The 24,577-nt window shown below is 38.4% G+C and overlaps 1 protein-coding gene and 1 non-coding gene across 3 annotated transcripts; one reads left to right on the top strand and one right to left on the bottom strand.

Annotated features, from left to right (window-relative positions):
- Positions 1-1,150: 1,150 nt before the first annotated feature.
- On the bottom strand, positions 1,151-21,732 carry nsfa (N-ethylmaleimide-sensitive factor a). 2 transcript variants are annotated; one of them, XM_058403550.1, is made up of 22 exons: positions 21,660-21,732; positions 15,158-15,243; positions 14,224-14,323; positions 13,445-13,484; positions 13,193-13,359; positions 12,090-12,197; positions 11,688-11,763; positions 11,437-11,592; positions 10,525-10,724; positions 10,202-10,367; positions 9,885-9,959; positions 9,506-9,693; positions 8,701-8,796; positions 8,438-8,594; positions 7,203-7,336; positions 6,445-6,511; positions 6,284-6,363; positions 6,014-6,148; positions 5,025-5,138; positions 4,830-4,885; positions 3,808-3,855; positions 1,151-2,513 (listed from the first exon to the last, which is right to left on the bottom strand). In XM_058403550.1, the coding sequence occupies exons 1-21, from the start codon at positions 21,669-21,671 to the stop codon at positions 3,825-3,827; spliced, it is 2,244 nt and encodes a 747-aa protein (XP_058259533.1). In that variant the 5' UTR covers positions 21,672-21,732; the 3' UTR covers positions 1,151-2,513; positions 3,808-3,824. The 2 variants fall into 2 exon arrangements, with proteins under 2 accessions (XP_058259533.1, XP_058259538.1); XM_058403555.1 differs by lacking the exon at positions 3,808-3,855.
- trnar-ccu (transfer RNA arginine (anticodon CCU)) lies at positions 6,883-6,955 on the top strand. The gene has a single exon. It is a non-coding gene; the product is annotated as a tRNA-Arg (tRNA).
- Positions 21,733-24,577: the final 2,845 nt, after the last annotated feature.

Below are 24,577 nucleotides of genomic sequence, written 5' to 3'. Positions count from 1 at the left end.
CACAAGGTGTATGATGTGTAATGTACAAATCGATCTCACAGGTTGGATAATAGAGAAATAAACTTAATATAATTTACTGTTAACTTAATATAATTATAGTTTAATGCCATATGTAATCACCCTGTGAGATATTTGCTGTAGAAATAATTTAAATTCAAATAAATGTAAATCCTTATAAATAAACAGAAAAAATCAGTGTTTATTTGGAGCTTATTCTTATCCAGAGATGATCTTTTCTTAAGGAAAAGATGGAATAAAACCTACTAGGAAACTAAAAAAGACTATATAAGAAAATATATAATAAATAAAGCACCATCTTAATTTCAGATGTCAGGTAAGTTGTGTCAGAAGTGGTGTGTTGCTGCATCTCACCTCCAGCATCCCAGTTTGAGACTCGGGTCTGATTCTCATGATCCTCATTTTCTCCTCATGTTCATGTGGGTTACCTTCGGGGTTTCCAGTTTCTCCTCTCTCCCCAAAAACTGGTAGTAGGTGTACTGCCTATGAAAAATTGCCTATCGATTTAAAATAATGGAGTCAACCAATGCCGTGGACCAGAAAGTCTTCCTGCCTCTCACTCCCAGGATCCAGCTCCACCATGAACCTGACCAGGATAAAGCTGAAGGTTCCATGATTCATTGATTTATGCAATGAATTATTTATTTCTTATGGCACTGTCTTTCTTTCTGCTGTTGCGTTTTGACTTTTGGTATCAATAAAAACACACATAAAACCTCAAGTGCTCTGAGTTGCTGATCAGAAGGTTGGGGTTCAAGCCCCAGCACAGCCTAGGTACTGCTGTTACAACTTTGAGCAAGATCCTTAACCCTCTCTGCTCTCTGACACCACCTTCCAAAGCTGGGATATGTAAAGAAAGAATTTCACTGTGCTGTAATGTATATGTGAGAAAAATCTAGGCTTCTTCTAGATAAAAGACATTCCTTTATCTTCATTAACTGCTTGATCCTGATCAGGGTTGCAGTTGATCTGCCCTTAAGATTCATCACTATAATGAGGTGATACAATATTTCTGCCGTAAACATGGTTATTTATTCCCAGTTTGCACCTGTAGACTTCCTACCCGACCCACTCGAACCTTTTAAGCCACGTTAATCCAATCTCCAGAATAACTGAGAATAACCGATCCATGGTTTGTGTCTGTGCGTGTTTATTGCAGGAATACAGCATTAATATTCACAAAGTTCATTAATATTCATGACATTACATCTGTGAACTTCAAGCACTAATCACTGAGCAGTACACAAGCCAAAGAAAGAACTCGTCATTGATCATTACTAAACAATATTGATGCACAACAAACAAGGTACAATCCCACTCACACACACACACATATTTAGGATTTCAAGAGTGAGGGACATAGAGCAATACAAGGAGAGATATATTATGGATCAGAATGTTCATTTTTATACTTGTCAAAATTCCTGTTGTACTGCACACACACACACACACACACACGCACACACGCACACAGACACACACTAGAGCTTGTTGGCTGTTCAAACCATTCGTTTGACCTGCATTTTGTCCCTTTTTCCCTGACATTTGCTTCATAATAAAGCTCAGAGAGCACATTTGAGTTTAATGGATTTGTAAATGTAAATGTAAATGAAAAGCCCTGTGAACTCTGACACACGGTGATCTGTAACACATCGGACATGTGTGCTGTTGGGGGTTTGACCACGTTGTTTAAAAGCTCAGAGTCATCAGTCTAGTCTATCTAGAAACCTTAAGCCCATCAATTACAGTTTCGAGAGCTGAGAGTGAACCGGATCTAATGCATTAACATCGCTAGCTAAAGTTTGCACAGAAGAGCAGCCGGCTAGCGAACGCCTCATGATTCGAATCTATGATGCTAGACAATAAAAGCACAAGCTAAATCTGTGATTCTTGTAACTTGTAAAAAGTGTTTAGATCTACGTTAAACATGAAACATTTTGTGTTTGATGATAACAAAGATGAAAAAAGAGTCAGTGCTAAGTTCTGCTCCTTTAACCTCAGGTTTTGATTTAAAACATTTTTTTTCCAAGACTCTTTATGCAGATTAGATCAGATTAGATCAGATTAGATCAGAATCTAGTGTTGGGGGCCAGGTCAGGTCTGATAAAAGGTCAACATTTCAGTCTTGATTAAAGCTCTAACACACACACACACACACACACAGCCCTGTGTACACTCAAAGTCATAAATGTAACAGTACCTTGTCAGTGTGTGCTACAACACAACTACGCACTTCACATAATAGGTTCATGATATAGAAGCTCTAAATATATATATATGACACATTCACACACACACACACAAATACACAATAGTGATGAGTTTGTACATCTTTATATCTTTTTTATATCTTTTTTTTTCTTTAAATATCTAGAACAGTAGCTCACAAAGCACGAGACGCCGTGGCGCGTGTGTGTGAAGGAGTTACGACGAAGGGCGCAGAAAGACGAGGTGCGAGTCGGGGCTCCGCTCGATCCTTTTAGAAGCCGCGATCTCTGATGAGAAAGAGGAGGAGAAAGAAAAATCAACCTAGGCATCCACAATTTCGAGACGGTTGCGCTGTTACACGTTATCGAGCGTCTCTTTAGATACCGGCGTTGAAAGTATTCTTCTGTATATCAGGTCAGGACATTATTTATTCAACTTCCTGTGTTTCTTGTGTCTGTTGCTCATGAACACCGTCACCAATTACAGTAAGCTGCTCCAGTTACTTGTATGACGGATGATCGCAAATAATAAGAGGATTAAAAACTCTATTTTTTCTATTTAAATTCTATTCACTACAACGTAAAAGATATGGACGCTGCTCTGGTGAGGCGTTCTTTAACCATTTTTATCAGTACATTACTGTTCCATTCCACCAGCAGGACTGGAAATCGACTTATTGGACTTATTTTCAGTATAAACAAATAAATTATTATACCGCTAGAGGCAAGTCTGATACGAATTGAGTCAGGATTTAGGCTTTCTGTGTGAGAAGTGTGCTTTTTCCTCTGTTGGATAACCTCACACAGAATTTTAGTGGTTGAAGATGAACACCTTCAAATTTTACATGCTTATCATCGAGCACTTGGGGCATCTCAGAGAGCAGAAATGGGTTTGATATCACTTTGACTTTGAAGATAAAAACATTTGTGAGGAAAAAAACTATTTTGGGAACTTTTCTATGAAGTAGGCTAGGGAAAATCAGAAATACTGATGAACTGAAAAACTATAAATTCTTAGAGCTCTGAGTGTCTACTTTCATATGAGCTTCATATTGTTAACTATGTATCTATCTACCTATCTGTCTGTCTATCTATCTATCTATCTATCTGTCTGTCTGTCTGTCTGTCTGTCTGTCTGTCTGTCTATCTATCTATAGATAGTGCAAGGTGACAAAGACTTTTGATGCTGAACATGAATGAATTAAACAGGCCTCTGCGGAAAAGAGTTAAGGAGATGTTCATCTTGTTCATCGTGGCTTGCACAGAGTAAAAAAATCTGTTTTGTTTTGTTTTTTTCTGGAATAAAAGACAGCATTTTGACATATACTGGAGTATGTTACGATGTGAATACAGAAATACGGCGCTAAATAAATGCTAAATTTTAGTATTTTCAGTCTCACTCCTCAGCTTCACAGTTTAAATACTGAATATCTTCTGTTGAACAAGAAAGTTTACAGAGACGATGTGAAGGCAGAAGTAACTACATTTAACACTCGAGCGCTCGGTATTTATCACAAATAAATCATCTATTTATATAATATCTATTCTAAAAGCACAACTTTGCTGTGATTAGTTGTCTTACCAGAAGGCAGGGAGATGTTAAATTCGGATGTGATTGCTCTCATCCAGCCTGATGATTATGACATTTACAAAAACAAACCAGAGGAGCAGTCTGTCATTTTTCCACAAAATATTTGCACAGTGATGAATCACGATGAAAACACTGACAAGCCTTTTTTTTTTTCACCTATGAGTCCCTCAGTAAAAACCTCAGAAACTTGATGAAGATCCACTGAATGGTAATACTGGACATGATGCTGGAACATTACAAATTGCACCTTTAATTCTTTACGTAAATATTCTCTCTACTAACATTTATGGTATTGATTAAAATCTATAGTGTGTGAGATTCTAAAATAAAATAGTGCTAAGTCAGTGAAGAAAAAATAATTAAACAATAATTAACTGTGATCCCTAACCCAATTCACAATATTTACAATATGTACATTAATATAATATCATGTGTAAAGTGCTTAATTCGTGTACATTTTGTATAGGTTTTGTGTATATATATATTTTATATTAATTTCTCTTGTGTAATCTGAAGCAGTCTTTGGCAAAAAAATTTCCTTTGGAATCTTATCTTATCTTATCTTATCTTATCTTATCTTATCTTGCTGTACTGCTGATAGTCAGAATTAATACAGCCAAGGACCACCTCACCACCAAATAAAGATATGTACCATTAATGCTAAGTTCACACACACAGCAACTCGCAGCGACCAGAGATTGTTCACTCTCAATTAGTGACATGATGCAGATAAACACTGCTGAATTTTATACACAAACCAAATTTCCCTCCAGAACGTTTCATTTTAGCGACAAGAAAACCGATTCGCTGTTAAATGCAATGCTAGTTGCGACACACTCTGATAAACAGTATTGCTAAGGCGACGAGTATTAAGACCGCCTACTGGAGATTTCATAGTACAGCGATTAAAATCCCTGTATGTGTGAACCTAGCATCATTTCTTCAGCTTTAGAGAAAATTAGATTGAAATAAAATCCAAATAACATAAAAATAGAAATGTTTCGAGTACTCACGCCCCTTCATCCCGAAGCAGGGTGAGGAATTTGCTGACGCGGTACTCCTGGTCCATCTGCAGATAAACACACATACCAATACATCAAGAGCACTGCACTAAACTCAGTACAGTCTCTGCATTTGATATTTGCTCATCTGGTCTCAACAGCAGGTTCGTGAAGTTTAATAACTGTTTAGAAATGAGATGAGATTACCTGCAGTGACATCTCGATGAGCATGAGGAGTTTCTTAATTCCAATCCACACTCGCTTTCCCTTCACCTTCTGGGCGATAGTCGCTCGCTCTGCATCCGTGAAGCTGCCCAGCAACTACACACACACACACACACAGATTTTACCCCACTGTTAGTGTTTATTTAGAAAAAAAGGTAAATTTTTGTTCTATTGCTCTCTAAATGTCAATCTATTGTACCCTTACCAGTCATTAAAGTACTTTTTAGTACCTTTTTTTCAGAGATTTGGTTGCCGTTTTTGTAAAAGCTGGATTAAGTTGGTTTATTTTTACATTTTTCTATCACAAGGATAGTTAATATTTAATTTTAGACTCCAAACAAATGGCTAAATACCAAAAACCAAATTAATAAAGTACTCTCTATTCTATTTTACTTCATTCTACTCTACCCTACAGACACACACTCAGAGATTTCCCCAAAAATAGTGGAAAAATTGCAAGTAAGCTCAAGAATAGTGTGTGTGGATTACTCATTTTTTAAATGTTTATGTGTTAATTGTTTTGTGTAGAATTAAACAGAAATAAATGGTCTGAAGGTTAACAATGTTAATTAGGTTAACTTGTTTTGGGTGTGTGTTGGATTTGAATTCATTGGCATTAGTTAAATGGCATTTATTTTTTGATTAGTAAATTTGGTTAGCTGGTTTTAAACTATTTTTATTTGACTATATATTTTGTTTACATTGGATTCACCTTTTCATAAAGTGCTTTAAAATATTCCTGGGGAAGGTTCCACCTGGAAATGATACAACTATTTATTATTATATTATATTAGATATTTTTTAACACCTAAATGACTTCATATATAATTGTCAAGGTATATATTATACTAGCTGTTACACAAGTTCCCACCCACAAGCTTTTTCTGGTGCTCATGCAATGTCTCAGTCTTGTTAGTGCTCTAGTGTCACATCCCTCCCACCCTGAGAGCAGAGTAAAGTTAGTGAAAGACCTCTAGCGCCTCCACCAGGTGATCTCCGGTGCTGATGTTAGGGATATGTATGGTAGTGCTGAAGGCGTCGAGCATCTCCATCTCCTGCAGGACGTCTTTACGACTCGTGGTGCCGATGATTAGCAGCTTACGGCCCTGCACATTATTCACATACACATTATACCCAACCTCTCTCTCTCTCTCTCTATGTATGTATATATATATATATATATATATATATATATATATATATATATATACACACATTAAATATTAAAGTGTGATACACACATGAGGCGGTGGTTTCTTTAGTAAAACCAGTAATGCTTGGAGGACCAGGTTAGAGAATCTTGGGCCAATGGGAACGTAATCTGTGGGTTGTTAAGCAGAAAATTAGTTTGCAAAGAATGAACAAAAAAAACACAATACAAACGTACAAGCAGGGTACTCACCGAGTAGGCGTTCAATATCGTCCACCACAACACAGCTGAGCTGGGATTTATAAGCATCATCAAAAATCTGTGTTGTAAAGCACACACACACACACACACATTAAAAAAATTGTTCCATGTAGGAAGAGAGTAAAATTTCATTTTACATTCCATTGCACGTTCTTTTTCTTTTTCTGCGCTAAGTGTCCTGTGTTTTTGTGTTGTCTTTTTGTACTTATTGTTTTTGTACTGTCTTGTCCTTGCTCTGTTTGCACCTGCACTTTATGTGGCTAGGACAAAACTTTGGTCCTAGCTCTGTGTTGTTTTTTTGAGTTTGAACTTTTTGTTGTCTGTTTCTGTAGCACCAGGTCCTGGAGAAACGTTGTTTCATTTCACGATGTACTGCGTCAGCTATATGTGGTTAAAGTGACAATAAAGCTTCTTCAGTAATTGTATTGTGCCCCAGTGGCCTAATGGATAAGGCACTGGCCTCCTAAGCCAGGGATTGTGGGTTCGAGTCCCGTCTGGGGTGTGTTATGAGCAGGGTCAATGGATTGAAACCATCCTCTGCTATGCACAGCCTGATATATGGCACAAAGGCCTCTGTTTGTTGAATAAAGTATCTATCTAGTAATCAACTTATTTTCTAAAAAAAAAATTTCCTCTAAAAACATTTAATGTTTATTTTATTCCTAAATCACTTTCAGCTCCTTGCATAAGAATTGTACATAAAATGATCAAATATTTGTTATTATACTCGTTTACAGATAATAACAGACCTTTTTGATGGCTTGGCATTTTGAAATCTCGGAGTGGCCGATCATCTTATCGGGGCTGCAGATCTTAATGAAGGGAAACTGCGAATCTTCCGCGATTTTCGCAGCTAACGCAGTTTTCCCACTGTGAGGAGGACCTGAATATCAGACACAAAAAATCAACAACAAACACAAAAATTTTCTGTCAGCCTGGTTATTTTGTCTATTAGTGAATCTGTACAGAGCATAAAAGCTGACTTAATCAAATATTTAACTGTCTGTCTTTCAAACAAATGTGCAGCCTGTTTTATTTATTTATCAGTTTGAATGTCAATAAAAGGTCAGCTGATGGTGGTTGGGCTCAGCTATTATCATTAGTTTATAAACAAGGACGAAGTCAGTCACAGCATGTTGTGTCTGGTGTGTCTAACACCTGGCCTCAGAATTAAAAATAGTCCTTCATCGGGGAAATTCGTGGATGCATTCACACCTGAACAATGAGTCAAGTCCAGGCTAAGGTGATGAATGATCCTACATATAGTATAATCTAGCTAACGTGGTAAATCCACTCAGAATAGAATTAACACTAGATAATATTACTGACCGTCTTGACTCAAAACTCTTTCATAGACCATACAATAATACTAGTTGATCCACTTTCTTTTATATTTCTTAATATATAATTTTATATTTATGTGAGTTATAAGAGGTAAAGAAGCGAGTGCAGGCAGGTTGGAATGGGTGGAGAAAGGTGTTGGGAGTTCTGTGTGATAGAAAAATATCGGCGAGAATCAAGGGGAAGGTGTACAAGACAATGGTGACACCGGCCATGCTGTATGGTTTAGAGGCAGTTTAACTGAGGAAGAGACAGGAGTCAGAGCTGGAGGTAGCAGAGCTGATGATGTTGAGGTTCTCTTTGGGAGTGACACGGTTAGAACAAGTACATCAGAGGGACAGCTCATGTTGGACGTTTGGGGGACAAAGTTATGGAGGCCAGGTTAAGATGGTTTGGACATGTTCAGAGGAGGGAGAGTGAGTATATTGGTAGGAGAATGTTGGACATGGAGCTGCCAGGCAGGAGGCAAAGAGGAAGGCCAAAGAGGAGGTGTATGGATGGAATAAATGAGGATATGAAGCTAGTGGGTGCAAGTGTTGAGGATGCAGAAGATAGGGATAGGTGGAGAGAGATGATTCGCTGTGGCCACCCCTGAAGGGAACAGCCAAAAGAAGAAGAAGATATTTATGTGATTTATCCTGACCTTCGAGCAGCACGGCCACCAGCGGAGTTCTGTCGCTGTTCTTGGTTTGTTGAACAAGTAGCTCTCCGTCATCCAGTATGTGACTCACAGGATCGCCCCATTTAATAATGCCGTTCATGATATAGCTTGCGTAATCCTCCTGGTTCGTACCAAACGCCTGGAACAAGCAGACAAAATCGAGGTCGGAAAAAACTAACTAATGCACACTGAGCGAGAAGAGGAGAACAGAAGCAGGAGTCGTAATGCTGCTGCATCTTACTCACAGGTTTGATGTCGTTGTTGAGCGAGCCCATAAAATCGGCTCTGCACACCTGCAGCTTCTCAGCTTTCTCCAGGTCTACTTCCACTGTGGCTGTGGCCTAAACACACACACACACACACACACACTCATCATTATACATACTCCAGTGAGAACAAGAAGGACAGAGCACCCTCAGGTGACCCACAGCCACAACTGCTGTGTAATTTACCTCATGGTCCAGAATTGTTGCACATATGATTAGAGATGATTGCACAACTCGTTAAATGTGGCTCAGATATCAGATAATTGCTGGACAAATATTTAGCTTGGACATAAAAGAAGCGGTTATGACAATATATAGTCTCGTGGCGCAAAACTATAACTTAGCAGCACCATTCTCAAAATTCCCAAATACAACTATCTACATTTACAGGTGCAGGATGAATTAGGGATTTATATTTATTTTCATTTGACTATAATATAATTTCTATAGTTGCAACTTCAACAGTGCCACATAAGCAGATATTAAGCAGATGTGTGATTGTTCAATTTTTTAGTAGTATTTTAGTAGTAGTATTTTTAGAAGGAGTCTCCAGTGTTGGATCTTTGTAACAGCCAGAGGTAAAGCAGGAACTAGGAAAAGTCTTTTTAACCTCAAGAGAGGCAAAAAAAGCTGATGCTGGTGAGGAAATGACTGTATAGCTGCTATAAAGTAAGGAATGTTACATGTTTTATTCGTTATTTATGAGACTCTTCTGTCGAGTTCAGCTCTTGCTTTGTGTATCTTATAGGGTCACTATGCTATATTGTGCTCCTCTGTTATTAACCTTGATGTGTCGGTTCATGGCGGTTGACTGAGCAGCTCTCACTAATCCCTCCAGTTCAGCACCGCTGTAGTTCTTCGTTTCAGCTGCCAGTTCCTTCAAATCCACATCAGTCGCTAGCAGGTTAAACTCACGCATTTTAGACGTGTGAATGCTCAGGATCTGGACACGACCCTTTTCATCGGGCAGACCTATGGGAATGAGAGAATGACCACCTTAGTGAAGATACTAGTGTGACCGCCTACTGGAATGAAGTTCCTCAGTCCCGCAATGAAAAGAAAAACTATTGTCATTTGTCACAGACGGAAAATTTTATTGTTATTCTACATTATAATAAAAATAAGAAGTATTATAAGGATTCTATTATTTTATCTTATCTTACCGATCTCCATTTTCACCTCAAATCTTCCAGGTCTCATCAGAGCATCGTCTATTAGATCAGGTCTGTTAGTCATTCCTGTACAAGAACAACAGACACATATGAGAAGTGAGACACGTACAGTAGTGAGTTTTAAGCCGCTGATGTTCAATGAGGGTTTAAAGATGAAATATAATGACTTTATTCCCTGCACAGTAATATACAAGACGGACAGAAAGCTTCTTTACTGTCTTCAGCGTATAGTGAAGTGAATGAAGAGTAATGCCCACTGTAGTGTAGTGTTTGATTTTTGGTGTGTTTGTGTGTGTAGTGTTGTATACCTATAACGAGGATATTGTTGAGTTGCTCCACACCGTCAATTTTAGATAGCAGCTGATTGACCACAGTGTCATGGACTCCTGTGCTACTTGCTCCTGTACCACGCTGCTTACAGATGGCATCCAACTCATCGAAGATGATAATATGCAGCCCGCTGTTCGCACCCAACTACCACACACACACACACACACATACACAAAGTGAGAGAGAGAAAAGACAATCAAATCAAGATTAAGGCTCCATCCCAGAAAGGAAAAATCTAAGAATATTCTCTCAGTGATAGAACCTTAGAAGTTAACTGCCTGATGTTTTGCGTGTTACCTACCCTCTTCTGCTCCTCCTCAGCATCAGCAAACAGTTTCCTGATGTTGGCCTCGGACTCTCCGACATACTTATTGAGAATCTCTGGTCCGTTCACGACTTTCGGCTCGCGGGCGTTCAACATCTTACCGATCTGCCTTGCCATCAGAGTCTTACCACAGCCGGGAGGACCAAAGAGGAGGATGCCTTTAACATGCTTACATCCTGCAGAGAGTGAGATGGACCAAACACACTCAAAACTAAACATATCCTGGACGACTCGGACAGTTCTCTGCCGCAATGCCAGACGGCGTTCTAGAGTGTTATGTCCTGTGCCATGTGCTGAGTTCTCACCCTTCCCATCTTTATCCTTTTCCTGCCTCTGCATTATCCTTATCCTTATCCTACATATCCTTATGTGTCTCTAACGATCTCCCTTACATATTCCTGCTGTTTTGTGTTTGTTGTTGTTGCTGAGTCCTTGCCCTTTTGTTACCTGGATTTTGTATCCTGGTTTTTAGTTTCTGTTCTCTGTGTTTTTTGAGTTTCCCTGGATCTTGTGTTTGTATTTTTGTTGCCTTAGTTTTACTCCTAGTGTTTTCCCAGTTTAGTTATTTTATTAATAAAACCCCAATCTGTCTTCCATCTCTGCATTTGGGTCTGGATTCTGTTCCCGTGAAAGCACCTGCATCCTGACAGAACAGGTAAACAGTGTGGAGGAAAAGACAATCAGTGTGCAGTGACACAAACTTGTTTTGTTTTGGTACGTGTTCGGTTTACTTCCTAATTGCTCATAAGAAAAAAAAAATCCATAGAAAAGTGATAAATGACAGGACACCGCTATTTTTAGTAGTCGTGGATTTTAGGATTCACAGGACAGAATGGTGAACTAGCGAAAAATACAGGAGGAGCTGAAAGGTAAGAGGATTTTCTGTACCCATCTGTTCCACTATGTCAGGAGGAAAGACTCGCGAGGCAAATGCTCTCCTGAAGATATCTGAGAACTCTTTATCCAGGCCACCGATACCCATGCGCTCAAAGTTCCAGTCTGGATTAATAATCGTCTGACGTGCCTCTTTGGTTTTGGCTTTTCCTGATGTACGGAAAAAAATGGAGAAATAGGAAATATAATTCAGTGTGTGAGATTCAAGCAGATGTTTTAAACCTATTTCATAAAGCGAATCTTACCAACGAGTGTAAGGGAGGAATTCTCTGCTTTCTCAAAGATCACCTGACTGTTTCCCACCAACAGACCAATCTCAATCTGATAGAAAAACAAGAGAAAAAGAGCTGAAGTGATTGTGCTCAAGTAAAGCTAATAATAATAAAGATAATAATTATGAAATAATAATGTAGTTGGTTTTATTAAATTGTTTAAATTTAATGATTATGTTTAAAATGGAAAGGATTTGATTTGGATAAAATATTTTTATTTCAATGCAAAGAAAACAGATAGATAAATAGATAGACAGATAGATGGATGGATAGATAGATAGATAGATAGATAGATAGATAGATAGATAGATAGATAGATAGATAGATAGATAGATAGATAGATAGATAGATAGATAGATAGATAGATAGATATACCTTTTGTTTCTTTCCAGTTGCTGTCTCTCCTTTCAGTATGCTTGCATCCATTGCTTCAATGTCCTTCACCATCAGGCCAAAGAGTTTATCACAGAAACTAAACACCAACTACACACACACACACACACACAATCAGCATGTTCAATACTGAACTGTTTATGTTACGTTCAATTACTACTACTACTACTAATAATAATGATAATAATAATAAATACTAGTTTATTTACAGCTTCCCTTAACTGACAATTTTTAACACATAATTTAATAACATTACCAAAGTAATTAACACTGTTATCAATTGATTTTTTTAAACTATTAAGCATAAAAAAATCACTTTTTGCTGATCATTCTCACCAGCAATAAACTGAATTAAATCCACATTATGACAAACATTTGGAACATTTCCTAACTTACTGTAATGGATTCAGTTAACATTAGTCAACTTGTGTGTGCACTTTGTCAACAATTAAACAGAGGATAATTAGTACATATGACACCTAACTTTATTAATATTTGCTAATTTGCGGTTTATTAATACTGAAGTTCATGATATATTTATTTATTTATTTATTGAAATGAAACTCACCATGCTTTACCATACACCCAAACCCCTTACAGTGAATATTTACTGTCACAAGACCTTCCTTTCATTTCCTGTTATCTCTGCACTAAACATGTTCCTGATAATTATTATTATATTGATCTGAGCCAAAAGGCCTCCTCTGATTACACTTTACATCTTCTTCTCGTTATTGTGTCATTAATCTGTGCATTAAAACTAATGTGTTGTTAATGCTTCGGGGTTTTGAAGGGGTTTGTCTGTAATAAGATGCGTTCAGCTTCGTGGTCTCTTCATTGCTACGCTGAATTTATCACAAGAGAGACTGAAAAATTGAAGCCTGAAAGACTCAGTAATAGATCAATACAATTAAATTAACTCTCCGATTAATAATTACAATTATATACGCATAATTAATTGCTGTAATAAATAGATTTTAGAGAATCAAATAAGTTTGACTATTAGCGTATTTATTACCATGCAATATATAAATAATGAATAAATTATGTCAAATAATTAAGGAACTCTATGAAACATTTTGTACCTGCTGTCCCACGGTGAAGGCCTGGTTATTGAACTGCTGAATGAATTCACTCGCCATTTTGTCCGAATCATATGGAGATGAGTCGGTGCTTTTCTTTTGCAGGAAGTCGATCTCGATCATCATTGCACCGATGCACTGCTTTGATTTGTCAAAGTTATAGTTTGATACTAAAAACAGGGGAGAAATGAACACTTTTTAACATGATAGATGGAAAGTACTCTAAACCAAGAATTGGTTGATTATTATTCACACCTTCCACTTCCTGTCCAATAGAGAGTCCGGCCCATTTCCTCTGTCAGAGAGATAAAGCACAGTGTCACTGCCCTGAGCTTTTATATGAACAGATGAAAAGGTTTACAGTGAAGACTATATTCAGAGTCGGTGACCTCAGTCTACAAGTTAAGCCAAAATGTGAGGAAAGTTACTCGTATTCAGAGTCAGGTTATGCATCTAATTAAGATTACACAAACTACCTGCATGTCATTAGCACATCATATGGCAGGCACCCTTTTCTAAAGCGATTTTTTCTCATTTTATACAACTGAGGGTCAAGGGGCCTTGCTCAAGGGCCCAGCAGTGGCAGGTTGGTGGACCTGGGACTCAAACTCACAACCTTTGGAGCAGTAGTCCAACATCTGAACCACTAAACACCCGCTTTAGTTAAATGTTGTTTTCTAATTTTAATAACAGATCTTCCACATAAGCAATGTCTCTGATTAAGATGCTTGTCCTTGACTTTACAGAGATACTATTCATAATTTGTGTCATATATACGGTATGTATTTAATGTTGGCCTTTAAAAGGTATTTCCCAGTTCACCAAAACATAATTATTACTGTGACATGGTTCCTGGTCTTAATACTGTGATCCTCGCAAACAAATACAGTTAAAATAGTCTGTCTATCCTGACTAATGCTCACTGTGAGTAGTTATGACTGAGGTCTGAAATGCTCAATTTAGGATTTAAATCATCGTCTCAACTCTGAATGCAACCCCAAGAACACAGTGCATGTGTGTGTGTTGATGTGTACCTGTGGTAAGCTGAATGCTATAGCTCCAGGTGTTACCGTGTGATGACCCTTGACTGTGAACACAAACTTGTGGTTTGGAGTGGTTTTAACACTCACATGCCTGCAGAAAGATGTCACACAATCACTAATTCATTCATTCATTTATTCCTCTTTAGTAACCCATGATGGTCAGGGTAACGGGGGATCCGGAGAATATCTCGGAAACACTAGGCACAAGGTGGGAATACACCTGGGCACCAAGTATAAACAGGGAGACTTTAGTGTAACTAGTCAATCTATAGCATGTTTTTGGGAGATGGGAAGAAACCAGAGAACCCAACAGACGTCCAGGGAGAAAATCCACACACGGACCCGGGCTCAGGATCATCATGTGCTGCCCGCAATTAAAGTGATCACAGTACTGATGAATTCTCAATTCTGATTGGTCACACGGTGTTGATTAACTTTATATTACAACAGCTCTGACAACAGTTTTGTCTTTCAGGCGCATCACCATTTTATATATTGATGTGCTTAGTCGAATAGGTTTGGTTTCTATATTAACAACGTACACAGAGACTACTAAAGCAGGAACTGGAACAGATCTAAAAACTAAAATGTTTATTTAGTATTTCTGAGAAGAGTATCCGGTGTCAATGTTTTCAGACATGCTTGGAGGGCTTTGTAATAATCATAGGTTACTCAATGGTGCTGACTCACAATCTCCCTCCAAAATAGCAGATACTAGCAACTAATCTCTTTATTGTTCTAATGTTTTTTCAGCTACTTCTTAAATTGGTGCTTTTTAACTTTACTTCAATGCTCATTTTTTAAAGATACCTTTATACGTAAAGAATTCAGCAAATTTTGGCTATTTGAATGCCTTCTTCAGTCTACATACTGTATCGATCCTCTGTTTCATAAAAGATGTTTTGATATATTACATAATACTCACTGTCCAGACTGCAGGTCCTTCTCATTCACCACTGCGCAGTTTGTTAATGACAGCTCGTCAGTAGGGCATCGCGCCGCTTGCATAGTCTGAGAGCGACACACAAAGCAAAGAGAGTGAATGATGTGGAAAGGGTGAGTAGGTGAGCTTTTTTTGGTATCAATATAATAACATGGGTTTCGTCCTCGTTTCTTATAGCCATCCTCATCTATATTGAACGACTACTCAAGCCTATCTGCCCTCTTCCACATCTATGAGTTCAGAATAGACTCTAGAAAGCCCCAAAGACTCCATTTTCACCAGCAGCAGCACTGCATCCTAACTTCGTACTAGAAAACCTTTTCAAGAAGCATTTCTGATGTTCAGATTCCAAGGAAACAAATCGTTAGCTACTTCAAACCGAACTGTTTGCTTCGGTTATCTTAAGACATCTCTAAAACTCCACTTGTGGCAAAATGACCAAGAAGCTCATTGGCCACTCTAATAGAGCTTCAGAAATCCTCTGCAGAGATGGGAGTAACTGCTGAAAGGGCAACCAGCAATAATCCATCAATCAGGCTTTTATGTTGTAGTTGGTAGACAGAAATCACTGCTGATTAAAAGGCATATGGCAGGCACTTAAAGGACTCCTGAGGAAAAAGACTCTCTGGACTGATGAGACAGAAAATTTTGGGGTGAGGTCTGGCAAATTCCAGGTTTGGCTCATCAACTTGTAAATAGCATCCCTATGATGAAGCATGGTGATGAAAGCATTGTGCAATGTGGGTGCTTCTCAGTGGCAGGGACAGAAAGACAGGTCAGAATTGAAGAAAACAGCCCTTGAAGAAGACCTGCTCCAAAGTGCACACAACAACGACACAAAGTCTCTGAATAGCCACACTTTCCCTATCTATGGAGAGACATAAAGATGACTGATCACAGATGCTTCTCATCTTACCTGATTAAGCTTCAGATGATCTGTTAGGAAGACTTAGACAAACGGCCCAAATCCAGGTGTGCAAAGCATGTAAGGACTGACCCAGAAAGACTCAAAGCTTTATTGGTTGCCAAAGGAGCTTCTACAAAGTGCTGAATAAAGGGTCTGATGTTTTACATTTTCTAAAAATTTGTGTTATCATTATGATGCCATCCCTCTGTCCTTGATTTACATGTTGCCTGTAATGACCAATGATTGATCTACAAATGAGAAAATGATCTAACGAGACCTAAATATCCTAAGGCAGGAGTCTTCAATCTTATCCACAAAGAGCCAGTATGGTGGCAATCCTTCATTTTAACCATGCAGGAGTCACATGCAGTTTCCACTAGCTTAATCGATTCATTTTAATCTCCAATAATTTATCCAGTCTGACTGCTATTTGGCTGGAACCACACTGGGCCTTCGGTGATAAAATTGAAAACTGCTGCCCTAAAGTATAATGCACCTCCCCGAACTGTGCTCATTCCAAAACCCTTATTCATAATATGTTCATACTGGACATCTTTTCAGCACACTTAGTACTTAGTAGTTTTATGTACAAAAATGAGAATATGAAGAAAATAAAGGTTTATAAGGCAGATAAAGCAGAATATCCACCAATCAAATGGATCCGCAATGTGGTGTTAATGCAATGTGGGGTTGGGCTTGTAGTAAACTATTTTCCATTTATTCCAATATTTGGGTGTTTGATCCTGGTTTTGCCTCAAATCATCAGTACTGCAGTGTATAGTGTGTGTGTCTGTGTGTGGGTGTGTGTGTGTGTAAACTTCTTTCACAATATCATGCCAAATAAGATAAATAAGGTTTTGGTTTATGTGTGATGGCTCTGTATCTGTATGATTGCACTCTTTTAAATGATGATGGAAATGCACTTTCACCTATCCTAAGATATACACTAATTGATCGAGTGACATTTGGATGGATGGAAGCATATTTTGTGAGCTGAGGAAGAGGAAAGTCATTAAGGCAGAATTGCCAGAAATCCCATGAGATGGACTTGGTGCAGTATTGGCAACTGGCCAATCTGCATCCCTTCACAACCCCTATCACTCCCCTGCACCACCCTATAAGCCCTATACTATCTCTCTCTCTCTCTCTCTCTTATAATATTGATGATGAATCCAGCAGTGTTCAGGTCTCTACAAGGTTAAAGCTAACCAGGAGTAAGCACTACAGTCTCAAACACTAAGCACTAGCATCTAATTACTCATACATACCTTAAAAAATATAACCACCTTGAGGACCAATGCAAGCAAACCGGTGGAACAGAGAATGACATAAAAAATAATAATCATAATAAAAAGATCAGACAGATTCAGTTCTGTGTTTTGTAAGCAAACATCGTTATACATGTCTTTATTAACAGTTAATGAATAAATGTATGTAATAAAGATCTACAAAAAAAAAACCTGCTATGGAGCTGTTCATGAGGGTTATGTGAGATGAGACGTATCTGTTCACTTTTAAAAAGGGAATGTTTTAAAATAATCTGAACTAAGAATAATAAAAAAAAATCTTTAGGTTTTAAACAATCCAAAGGGCTGGTGTTTATGATCTACAGCATATGATCTATATTATACTGTATGATCTATAGTAAGGGGTTAAGGTTCAATTCAATTTATTTGCATAGCGCTTTTAACAGTGGACATTGTCTCAAAGCAGCTTCACAGAAGGATAGAAACAGAGAAGGAAAATATATATATATAAAGCTTAAATTAAAGTTACTATTTTATCCCTGTTTCATCTCTAATGAGTAAGCCTGCGAAGACAGTGGTAAGGAAAAACTCACTGAGATGATACGAGGAAGAAACCTTAAGAGGAACCAGGTGAATGTTTAGGATTAAGAATGAGTGTAGGCTTAGGTTTACGTGCAAGGAATTACGTTTAAAGCAAAATTTTTGAGTTCTGGGAATAAATTTAGGGTTTAGGATCTGTGGTTAGACTGTAGAAGTTCAGGTTACGGCTTTAGGGTTAGGATTTAGAGATCAGAATTTGAGATTTAGGCCATTTCATAGCTGATTATTATATAGTGTGATTGTTTGAATCATTTTCTTTATCGCTCTGTACACAGGATGGTTGTGTTGTGTAGACACACTGTACAACCAAAGTTTGTGGACTGTTGAACATCACACCCATATTCTAAACTGTTACCATAATGACGTGCAAAATAAACCACTGATAGGTGATGGTACCTGTTAAAGGGTGGGATATAACCAGGCAGCAAGTGTAGAGTCAGTTCTCAAAGTTGATGTAAAGAATGGGCAAGTGTAAGGATCTGAGTGATGGCTAGACAACTGGATCAGATCATCTTCTAGCAACTGGTAGATCTTCCAGGTATGCAGTAGTTAGTACCTACCAAAAATGGTCCAAGGAAGGACAACCAGTGAACCAGCAGGGTCATTGTGCCCAAATCTCATTGTTGTTTGTGGGGGGTGAAGGCTGGCCCATCTGGTCTGATCCCACAGAAGAGCTACTGTAGCACAAATCTCTGAAAAAACTTAATGCTGGCCTTGACACAAAGGTGTTAGAACACTGCATGACAGCTTGCTGTGTTTTGGGCTGCGTCACTGCAGACCGGTCAGCGTGCCCATGCTGACCCCTGTACACTGCCAAAAGCGCCTACACTGGGCATGTGAGCATCAGAACTGGATCATGGAGCAATGGAAAAAGGTGGCCTGGTCTGATGAATCACATTTTCTTTCACATCATATGGACAGCTGGGTATGTGTGGGTTGCTTACAAAAGGAAGAGATGGCACCAGGATGCACAATGGAAAAAAGGCAAGCAGGAAAAGGCAGTGTGATACTCTGGGCAATGTTCTGCTGGGAAATCTTGTGCACTGGCATTCATGTGGATGTTGCAGAGCAAGTACACCACTAAAAAGCAGTGGATTCTTTCAGGAGGGTAGTACTTAGTACTTAGATAGTACTTTTGTCACACTGCAAAAATAGATCAGGAATGATTTGAGGAACAACACAGAGATTTCACTTGGCCTCCAAATTCCCCAGATCTCAATCCAATCAAACAGATGACAAAAACAAGTCAGTTCCATGGAGGTCTGTCCTTGACCTTGTACCAGATGCTACAGCACACCATCAGAGGTCTTGTCTTGTCCATGCCTTGATGGGTCAGAGCTGTTTTGGTGGCAACAGGGGGACATAGACCTAGTGGATTTAATTTCATGGCTGATTGGTGTATGCTCTAGCATCACAATTTCTCTTCACTGAAACAGTGTGGCCCAAACCTGCTCCAGCATGACAATAATCCTGTGCATAAAGCAGGCTCCAGAAAGACAAACAGTTTTGCCAGATTTGGTGTGTTTAACAAGCATATACAGCTGGGCACTGGTGGATCAGTGGTAGATTTCTCACCATCATGCGGAAGGCCTGGGTTTGATTCCCAGCCAGTGCCCGACCCCAGCCACTAGATGTAGTGCCGGGCCCAAGCCCGGATAAAATGGGAGGGTTGTGGCAGGAAAGGCATCTGGTGTAAAACCTGTGCCAAGTTGATGTGTGGACCAGTTGGTCTGCTGTGGCGACTCCTTACACATGTAGGGAGCAGCCGAAAGATCAACAAGCATATACAGCTGCAATGCTCATGTGTCTGCGTATTTTTGGCCATATTGCCTAGAAGGCTGTATAGCTACCTACTGTAGTTTAGATGTGTTTACTGCTATGTTTGTTTAGATGGATATTTGAATGGCTGCACCGTTTTGTAGTACTGTTGTGTATTTTCCATAGTCTGAGCTGTGGGACACTGACAGTGTCTGCATTTTCTGCATGCAGGTTTTTCCAGTCTATCACACACACACACACACAAAGTGCTGAAATGAGAAACAGTGCATCGATCAGCTGAGACAAACCCTGCAGTTTGTAGAAAATAAATGATTTGGCTTTTTTTTTTTTACTGTAACACACACACAATTCTTTGTGTATTACTAACAATGACAATAAAGAACCGAAACTTTATAAATGCTTATTTTGATGATCATCAGTCTTCACCAAAAACAGTTGTGTGATGACTTTGGCCCTACGTCCTGCACCGTGACATCATCATTAGCTAGAGGCAGGGATTATTTGATTGACAAGCTGTCCAAACATCCAGCACAGACACAGAAATAGAAATAGCAGAAATAGCCTTTATTTGTCACATATACATTACTGCACAGTGAAATTCATTCTTCGCATATCCCATCCTTGGGGTCAGAGCGCAGGGTCAGCCATGATACAGCACCCCTGGAGCAGAGAGGGTTAAGGGCCTTGCTCAAGGGCCTTTTAGACTAAAAGATTATTAGTATAAGATTATTATTTGTCACAATGTATGAGTCCCTCACACACATGTACAAAACAAAATAAATTGTTCTTATAGTAAAAGTCTCAGGGACAATGTGTGTTCTCCGTGTCTGGTTAGATGAGGAAGACCTATAATTAAAGATAATTACAAGGTTCTTGTGTCAACATCAACCGGCGCATCACGACTAAAGAATTCGTGCGGATTTTTGTTTGTAAAGCAAAATCAGCACTAAGGTCACTATTTATTTTTGTTTTACTAACTGCATGGAAGGCAGTGCTCAACAAAATCCAATAAACTATCCTTAACATCACACTCACATTGAAACATTTTTCTATAAATGATGTAAAAATTACGAGTCCCTTTAATCCTAAGTCTATCGTCAGAGGATCATCACTACACAGTCTGACATGACGAACACATTATTGGGAAGCGGGTTACAAAATACAGCTACGAAATGTAAAATGGCTCACTGTAACGCAGGATTAAACGTGAATCCTTTGAGAAATGGAGGCATAATCGTTAATTATTAGGCACTTTCTCTCCCTGGTAACTGACATGAATCACAGGACTGGATCATGTTATGGTGAAATCCACTTAACACTCACACACACCTACTGATCTGTTATTAAACACACACACACACACACACACCACACACACACAACAATGTTCAGTAAAACAGGATTACATAATAGGGATTTGTTGACTCAGGTTGTGTCCCAATCCCCATTGATAGTGTGCAGAATAGGTGACACACAGTTTAGGGCGTTAGTTTGGGACAGAGTCATCTCTTTAAGCAAACTGTGAATGAATAATTGATCAATAATTGTTCATAATTAATTAGGCTCAATATGTGACGTTATCAGCACAAAATGTCAAGCGCGCGCGACGATAATGCAGCAGCATCGCCTGATTTAGGTTGCAGATGGACACACACACACTCACACACACACACACACACAATTAACAATAACATTGACAACACCAAAGCAACACTATTTAAAAAAGGTCATTAATGCGAACAGCATTGATGTGCATTTAATAACCGCACTTCCGTTCCTATCATCCGAGCTGCAGAGAACAACACCTCATGTCGTTCCTCCACATCCGCGCGCTCAGGAATGACCTTCCGCTCGCCCTCAAACACAAGCAGTCACACTAGGCACATATTTCTGTAAACAGATTTCAATCATAACACTGATGTTACATTTAGAGGTGAGCTCTGTGTCTTACCCGGGTCGCCATCTTCGCGCTGTGTGTCTCTCTACTGCTGCTCCGATTGCGCTATTACACTTCCCACCTCTTTTCAGGAATAGCTCCGCCTCCCTACCTCACTCAGCGCTCTGATTGGTTAACGGCGACACGCGAGTCGACATAATATCACCCTGAGCTGTCTGTTGTAATTTGCTGGTTTTGTTCTGATGTGTTTTTGTTTGTTTGTTTGTTTTATTTTAAACGAAAGACTGAAATATTTATTTTCTATTTAAGACATAAAAAAATCACTCAGGATCACTAAATAAAAAGCGCAATAGAAATTCGTCGTTATCTCAATAACAAGTGCATTTTTTGAGAGTGGCTATAAAAACGCATTTAAATAAAACAGACATTTTTATAAAAATTAGCCGAATATAATTCTATCGAAATTATTATTTTTTTTTAATTTACAAAAATTCTTTGAGAGTGGTTATTTATCAAAATTGATTACGCACATATGAATCATTTAGTGTATTAGTATTATTAGTTTCAGTTTTATTTGTTCTATAACTTTTAGTTACTGACTGTATTTATGCTGTTTCGTTTTTTTTGCACTTGGTTTAAAAGAGTTTAATAGTTTCTCACATTACGGAAGTGTCTTTATTTAGTCTAAACCCGTATAAAGTCTTTCTCATTAGCTCAGTCTATTGCCGCACGAGGACACTGACATTGACCAATCAGAGCACGGCGCGTGAGGAGAGAGGCGGGCCCATTGCTGGAGAAGCGGCTCGCACCTTTTCAGCACTAGCGGAACAGGACAGCGACACAAGACTGCAGCGCGAGGCAAGACGACACATCGCCTTTGCACGCGCGAGTCTCGTTAATCGAGACAAACGCTTACATGCTTACTGGTTTAATGTTTTGTTTCTGAAGATAGAGAGAGAGAGAGAGAGAGAGAGAGAGAGGGAGAGAGAAAGGGAAAAAGAGAGAGAGAGAGAGAGAGAGAGAGAGAGACGGCTTTCCCATTGCATGCGCTCAGCAGTCATCACAGGCGCTTACGTCATCAATGCGCCATTTTAATCGTTCTATCAAGTCAACACCGAAACGCGTGCTTGTGTCTCATTTATTTATTTCTGCTTCCCCGTTTCCTGTCTCTTTCCTCTGAGAAAGGAAAGGCAAGTAAGCATGAATATCAGGAATATATAAAATCACAGAATACAAAAGCAATAGAGCGAGTAATGAAGCTACATCCAATCTAACAGTACAATATTTTTTTAATATTTTAATTGAAATATACAGTGATACAAACATCTGACTAATAAAAACAAATAAATATAAAGAAAAATATCCGAATATGTAAACAAAACAATAATAATAATAATAATAATAATAATAATAATAATAATAATAATACACACTCTATATAATCATGCAAAAAAACTACCGCATGGGGGCGCACAGGTAAAATTAAACAGGTTTTAAGAAAATTAACACAGAATATGCACAAACACCACAACTGAAGTCATTTTTAAAAGAACCAAAACAGGGTTTAGGATTTACTATCCTGCATTTATGAATGTAATACCTGGCTGATCATGCACAAAGTATTCATTTTTAGTGTTTTAGAGTCATCCAATATTGTTTAAAGTCCCAGTAAATGAATTTCACAATTTAAAAAAGGAAGAAATGTTCTACTATCTTGTGTCTAAGTGTAGTCACAGTTCTAGAGTAAATAGAGAAAAGAGACACAGATAGTCTAGCAGTTTTTTTATTGCAATAACATGCAACACAATGTGCATCAATTACACTCACAATATACATTAATTACAATAAAAATACACATTAATTACAGAAAAGGAAAAACAATACATAATTGATAATACAAGAGTACAAAACAAAGGACAAAGACACGAGAGGACAGTCACGTGATACAAACAATGAGAGAGTTATTACCAAGCGTCACATTTTCTTTAATTAAACACGTCCATGTCATAGAATTGTTCTTTTTATTTAACCTAATTATTTTTAAAGAAGTCTAGCAGTTATCATAGTGCAATTTAACACCTGACATCAAAACTGATTTGCTCCAGCAGTCTATTAAAAGACATCGACGGCTGCGTAATGATGTAGCAAGGGCCCGGAAGTACGAGTGCAAACTGGACACAGGGGGTAGAATAACACAAAGCAACCGCAGAGGAACACTGAATAAACCATTGCTTGTACAAGAACCCTCTCATATGTCCAAATACATTAAAACAGACCAATGTATATTTAGTCGTAGTATTTATTATGGGAGTATATCCTGGGGCTGTATTATATGTGTATTATATGTTATAAAGGTTGGTTTGCTTGCAGAGTGCAAGTGCTGTGATTCTGCCACTTACACTCTGCCTACAAATACTATATTTCTGTCTGAATTAAATAAGGCAATGCCGAATACCAGCAGAGGGCTCATTTAAGAGTAAGAAGTGCTACTTTGTTTAATGCTGATGCTGGGTGACACCATGCTGATTTGACGTCACTACACTCGAAGAGACCATTCTGGGTAGCTTGGAATGTTGGAAATTATTTACCTGGTTACAGCATTATTCCCTTTTTTAGCAATAAATCCTTTACTTGAGTCTATTAATAATAGATAGATAGATAGGAGTCCATGCCTTGATGTGTCAGGGCTGTTTTGGCAGCAAAAGGGGGACCAACACAATATTAGGCAGGTGGTCATAATGCTATGCCTGATTATTGTACATACATACATATACTTTAATAGTATTTTATTGATCCCTGAAACTGTTTTGTTAAACAACAAATTACAAGGACACAGACAACATACAGAAAACACAGATGACAGTGTCTATGCGCCAGTAAACTAAATAATAAAGATCTGGTAGAACATATGTGGCGCTCTTCTGCATACTTGTGCTCCTAAATAAATGGAGTCTGCGCTGTCCCATTCTTAT

This window comes from Hemibagrus wyckioides, linkage group LG02, assembly GCF_019097595.1.
Source record: "Hemibagrus wyckioides isolate EC202008001 linkage group LG02, SWU_Hwy_1.0, whole genome shotgun sequence".
NCBI classification, from domain to species: Eukaryota; Metazoa; Chordata; class Actinopteri; order Siluriformes; family Bagridae; genus Hemibagrus; species Hemibagrus wyckioides.
This window is presented reverse-complemented; position numbering and strand designations above follow the sequence as displayed.